Genomic DNA, 6,000 nt, shown 5'->3' on the forward strand with positions numbered 1-6,000 from the left:
AAGAAAGCCACTGAGAGACCGTCCTCTCCTGGGCATTTGCCCCGAGGAAGTGCCTGAAGAGCCTCCTCCAGTTCCGTATCCGAGAAGGGGGAGAGAAGGGAGTGCTGCAAATGGGCCGGCACAACCGGTCTCGTGAAGCTCCAGACTGCCTCCCGAGCCTCTCTCACCCTGTCATCTGCTGGCTCAGCAGAGAGCAGATCCCTTGTAAAAATCTGTGGCTATCGCCCGAACCCTGGGGGGATCCACCACAACCTGGCCATCAGCCTGCCGAAGACGCCTGAGACCCTCTCGTCTGAAGCGAGGCCTTGTCGCCTCAAAGAAATCTCGAGTCACTCTGTCTCCAGCCTGTGTCCAAAAAGAAGCCCGAGCATGGAATCGGAACTCCACCCTCCTCTCCTCGATGGATCTGATCTCTGCGCGAGCTGACTTCATCTGCTCTGAGATCCAAGGGCTCGTAGGATCCCTCTCCTGGAGTCTCTGAAGGGACGCTAGACTCCTCCGCAGGCTCCTCTCCTGCTCTCTGAAGGCCTCCAGACGGTCCAGGGCAGCCTGTCTGAGCATCGGACTGATCTCCTGCAAGCCCCTGGCAAGATCGCTGGCTGCCGATCCTCTCTTGAACTGCAGCTCCTGCCAGATCTGCTCAACTCTGGTCGCAATCTCGGGCTCCTCTATGAGACAATCTGGAATCCGGACGCTCTGGCCTCGCTCTCCTCTCGTAGGGTCCTCGATTTGGAGAAGCACTGGAAAGTGGTCTGAAAACGAGGAGCCTGCAAGTATGCCCACAGTGCCACCTCTATCACAAGCCCACTCATCAATGTAAAACCTGTCGATGCGGGAAAGGTTAACTCCTGTGGCCCGTCTATCCGAGCGCGAGAAAGATAAACTCCCCTGCAACCTGCCAAACTCCGGGAGAGTCCACGGATCCTGGCCTCTCACCTGCAGCACTAGTTCCTCCCAGGCAGCGAGCTCCGGCCCATGAATGGTCTCCCGGCTGCCCCCCATCCTGTCCTCTGCATCCTCCAGCATGTTGCAATCCCCCCCTAGGCACCAGTGGTCTGCCAAGGGGAGGGACTGCCTAATGGTGCTCCAAAACTCGGCTCTCCCGGTCGCCCCATTAGGGGCGTAGAAGTTGAGGAAGCCAATGCGGTCTTCCCCAACCCGAAGGATGATCCACTGCGCTCGACCCTGGACCAGAGTGCCAGAATCCACAACCTCGGATAGAAGCTGCTCGCTGACTGAGATGCATACTCCACCCTGGTTCCCCTGGGAGCCATATGCCGGTGACCAAAAAGTGTGACTCCTGCCTGGCAAGATCTTCCCGCAGGTGCGGGTACGCCCGGCAGAAAGGTGGTGCTCCTGGATGAAAAGGATATCTATGGGTCCTCCAACGAGAGCCCTCTGGATCTCCTGGCGAAGTCTGCCCCGACCAATGTAGCAGCGATGTCCACCGAGACCCTGGATGTTCCATGAGAGGATCCTCATGGATGAGCTATGGCAAGTGAAGCAGCCGCCACTGGCTCACCCCTCTCAGCCGGCCCGGATGATCTGCCCTCCACTCTGTGAGTCTTGGGCGCCGGCTTGGAGGGAGAATAGTCACTGTCTGTCCGGGTGCGAAGTCTCTCCAAAAAGAGGGTGACCTGTCTCTGTGTCCAGCCCCACTCCGCCTTCGCCCTGTCCAGGGCATAGGCGTGAGACCAATCCTCTGCATATATGTATCTAAAGGTAGGCTGCACCCTCGGGGCGGCATGGAGGAGAATCAGTAGCACCGCCTCAACTGAGGTGTGGACCGGATCCGCCCGCCAATCTCCTATACCAAACAAGCTCATGCGGGCTGAGTGTAATCGGGTCTGCAATAGGTCCGTGAGCCCCAAGTCACTGAAGTGGTGGGAGAACTCCAGTATCTGATCACGCAAAACTTCCTCTACAGAGTTGCAATCCCATGCTGTGTCTGGGGCAACACTGAGAGGAAAGGAGAAGGCCACCATGCTGCTCACCACTGAAGGAGAACGAGAGGGATGGCACACCACGCAAACTCGCAAGGGCGCGACCAGTGTCTCGAACGGGCGAGCATCCAGCTGGAGGCACCTGAAAAAACCGTAATCCACTGGGAGCCCCATCACTCGCGGGGGCCCCCCAGGGGAGGCTGGAGAGAACTCTGTGGCGGGCGAAGCTAGGATCGCCATCTCCACCGGCCCGGAGTGGCGGTGGAACAGCCGCTGGACTGAACTCTGGCCTTCCGTCGGTTCCGTTTCCGCTTCGGCACGATCGCCGTCAAGGTGGGGAGGGCATCCCCCGGGGCACATGGCACCTATTAACCCCCATCGCAACCCGGGAGGCCTAATGTGCCTACCCGGTGCGTGAGTGCGTTCTAGTGTGCCTAGATATGGGTCCGTGTTTCGCCGCTCCTTACACTTCCTCCCCATATAGATGCATGATATTCGGTGCGGTCAAGTATCCCTCGAGAGCACCACGTGAGGCTGGATAGAAATCCCAAGTCTCCCTACACCTCACAGATAGTGACGGGAAAACCTGTCGCGCTTGCTAGCGGGTCAGAAGCGGGGTCGAAACCGTGAGTCCATCGTGCCAGGAACGCCCGGGATGAGCGGAGGGCAATGGGGCTCCGAGCCAGCACCATCTGAGCTGCCTGGGGGGACTCGAAATCCACCTGGTAGTAGCCACGTCCCAAAAAATCTACGCTGACGATCTTGGCAGGCACGCCAACAAGGCTGCCTTGCAGAAGGTCGCGAAGCTCTCTCCGCATCGGACGGCTACCCACTATCTTGCAGACCAAGGAGGAGGCCTCAAGAGCGGATACTGTGGAAACAAACAACTGATGATCTTCAGCTGTGAACTCCAGACGGAGACCGGAATCGGCAGGGGTAGTCGGAGCGGCTTCCATGGAGTCCTCCAGAGGGAAAAGGCCAGAAACCGGGGTCACCAACGGGAGGGACACAGCCCTGCGAGGAAAAGGAGAGGCGGAAGGTTGCAGGATAGCGGGGGCGGGGCGGGGCGGGGGGGGGGGGGGGGGGGGGGGGGAGCTGAGGCGGGGGAGCTAGCGGTGGGGGGAGGGGCGAGACGGAAGGGGAGGAGAGGGAGAAGGCGGGGGGGAAGAGCCGCGCAGCGGAGGAGAAGGCGGAGGGGGTAGAGATGGCGGGGGAGAGAAGCGAGGCGGAGGAGGAGGAGGCGTGGGGGGTAGAGAGGCGGGGGAGGAGATGGCGGGGGGAGGGAGGGAGGAAGAAGGCGGGGGGGGGGGATGGCGGGGGGGGAAACCTGGAAGGAGGCGGAGGAGGAGAAGGCGGGGGAGGATGCGAGGAAGGAGGCGGGGGAGGATGCGAGGAAGAAGGCGGGGGAGCATGGCGGGGGAGGATGCGAGGCAGAAGGCGGGGGAGAGATGGCGAGGAAGGGTGCGAGGAAGGAGGCGGGGGAGAGGACGGAGGAGAAGGCGGGGGACAGGCGGGGGGGAGAGGGGGGCGCGACGGCGAGAAGCAGCGGGAGGGGGAGAGGCGGAGCTCGCAGGCGCAGATCACAGTCTTCAATAGTCAAGTCCCTTCCCTGTATAGCTTTTCACCCAGGACTTTCCCAATAAGAACTCTCGCTAATACAGCAAAGCATTCCATAGAGGGAGCCTGCTATCTCTATGCGGGCCAGGGCCCAAAAGTGGGTGACAATGTCGACTAGATGGCCATCTCCAAGGTGCTGAGCTAGGGAAACCGCCTGAGAGTGGATGGCAGAGGAGGCAAACTCGCAATCCTACTCCCTGTCGGCAGCGATGCTGAGAAGGAAAGAGAGGACCACCGCTCCACTACCTGGGTGTGGTGGAAGACCACGCAAATGCGGAGAGGAGCCACAATCTCCGAGAACTCTCCAGCCTCAACAGGAAGGCATCTGAGTAGGCCATAGTGAACATGTAGCCCCTTAATGGGGGGGGGGTGTCGGGAGACTCGAGGCAAAGGGAATCTTCCAGTAAAAAAGACAATGTATAATCCTTAGAGTTTACATGGACATCATAATTATATGAAACCATTATTGAACTATAATAATGTATACCCTATCTCCTGCCTGGCCCGATGCTCTTTTTCCCATCCACACACACACACACACACACACACACACACACACACAGAGAGAGAGAGAGAGAGAGAGAGAGAGAGAGAGAGAGAGTTTGATCAACTATATTGTTATATCAGGCGGCCTATTCCAGAAAAAGAGCTTGAAAGGCTTGGAATACCTTTGCCAGGCCGCTACATGCAGCGCTTTGAGGTGCTTCTCCTTTGTATCAGAGATTGCAGTCAGCCTTTGAAGTCAAAAGATTTGTAAGGTTAAAATAAGCAATCTCAATAATTATTGTTGTTTTTCTGCAGACCCCCCAACTACCAAAGAGGAGATCGCATTGGTCTGGTGACAAGACGACGCTGGAGGAGAATGTGTGTGAGCTTGTTCTAAAAATTATATTGTAGCTGTAACTGAATTAAAAAATGACCAAAAGTTTGTGGATGTGTTGCAGTCACACAGGTCTCCAGATATGGCTCTGGATAAGGTGGTATACAAACAAGAATCTAGATATCCGGAAGATGATGGTAGAAAGCAACATGGTCAGAGTCAGCAGGAAAAGCGACGGGCTCATCATGAAGAGGATGATAACAGATTGTACTATGGAAGACATGAAAGGAGAGACTCTCATGAGGAAGAGGAAGATAAGGAGCAGTATGATATGAGTCATCATGAAGAGGATCATAAGAGGCGGCATCGTACGAGGCATCATGAAGAGGATGATAAGAGTCGGTGTCATGAAGAGGATGATAGGAGAGCCTTTCTCCAGGAAGGACATGAGAGTCGTGATTGGAGAGCTCATCGCCAGGAAGAGTATGAGAGACATGATAGGAGAGGCTATCGCCTGGAAGAGCGTGAGAAGCATGATAAAAGAGCCTATCCCCAGGAAGAGGATGATAGGAGAAAACATCCTGAGACGAATGATAAAAGATACGATTACAGGGAAGAGGGTGAAAGAAGGCGAAATGATAAGAAACATGAAAGGAGAGACTATTTTGAGGAAGTGGATGACACGAGGCGCCATCGTGCGAAGCATGAAAGAAGAGACGATTTCAAGGAAGAGGCTGACAGGAGCCATGATCACGACAGGCCTGAAAGAAGAGGCAATCTCAAAGAGGATGATAGGAGGCACCATCATGAGAGGAGAAAGGATGGCCATGAGCAGGATGATAATAGGCGACATTATGAGGGGCTTGGAAGGACCAAGAATTTTGAGGATGATGGGAGAGAGAGTCGGTCCTTTAAGGAAGATAGAGAATCAAAAGACATGCATGATAGTAGGCAGCATAAAAGGAGGCACACTTCTAGAGCTGACAGGATGTTATCAGATAATGGAAGCTCTGAAACAGATGCAAGGAGTAAGGTGAGAAAGCTGCAAAGGGGAGAGGGTGATGAAAGGTTTGAGGCCAGAGAGCCTAGTGTGGAAAACAGGTGGAAGCCTCCAGGAGATGGAACACACAGCAGTTAATTTAGTTCAAGCCTCTTGTAACATAACAGTCTTTTTTTTTTTCAGCTTTATTAAAGCCCTAATATATAGGTGTAAATCCTCAGTGTGCCTACTTGCCTTTCCAAAGCTCTCCCATTTGTTTCTGGTCCCACGCTGTGTCATATATACTGGTCTTGTTTGTTCACACTTTTTGCGCATTGCTCTTGCTCCAGCTTCATCTCTCTCTCTCTCTCTCTCTCTCTCTCGTGTGTGCGCGATAGGTCACACATAGGTCACTATTTGGCCTACAGAGATTCCCGACATCGGGCGGTTTCACTAGCTTTCCACATCGGCATGGTGCTAGTACAGTGGACTATGTTATGGCTCAGCCCAGTCTCATTCCCTCTTTTCAGGATTTTATGGTAGGCACTAGGCCGGTTGGAATAGCAGTGGATCATGCTATCTTGTCCTTCACTCTCACATTTCAATTCAGCACCGCTCCATTGGGACAGGTCTCCACACAC

At 55.0% G+C, this 6,000-nt stretch overlaps 1 protein-coding gene across 2 annotated transcripts in view; it reads left to right on the forward strand.

The window, feature by feature from the left end:
• Positions 1–5,607, forward strand: part of LOC147622271 (RNA-binding (RRM/RBD/RNP motifs) family protein) — a 71,765-nt gene extending 66,158 nt beyond the window's left edge. For both annotated transcript variants that reach the window (XM_086823371.1, XM_086823372.1), the window contains 3 exons: positions 4,188–4,260; positions 4,362–4,424; positions 4,505–5,607. In XM_086823371.1, the coding sequence (XP_086679497.1) occupies positions 4,188–4,260; positions 4,362–4,424; positions 4,505–5,518 (1,150 nt within the window). In that variant the 3' untranslated portion in view covers positions 5,519–5,607. The remainder of the gene's footprint in view (positions 1–4,187; positions 4,261–4,361; positions 4,425–4,504) is intronic.
• The last annotated feature ends 393 nt before the right edge of the window (positions 5,608–6,000 follow it).

The sequence above is a fragment of the Cibotium barometz genome, chromosome 29 (assembly GCF_041138505.1).
Source record: "Cibotium barometz isolate CiBa-2024 chromosome 29, ASM4113850v1, whole genome shotgun sequence".
Lineage (NCBI taxonomy): Eukaryota > Viridiplantae > Streptophyta > Polypodiopsida > Cyatheales > Cibotiaceae > Cibotium > Cibotium barometz.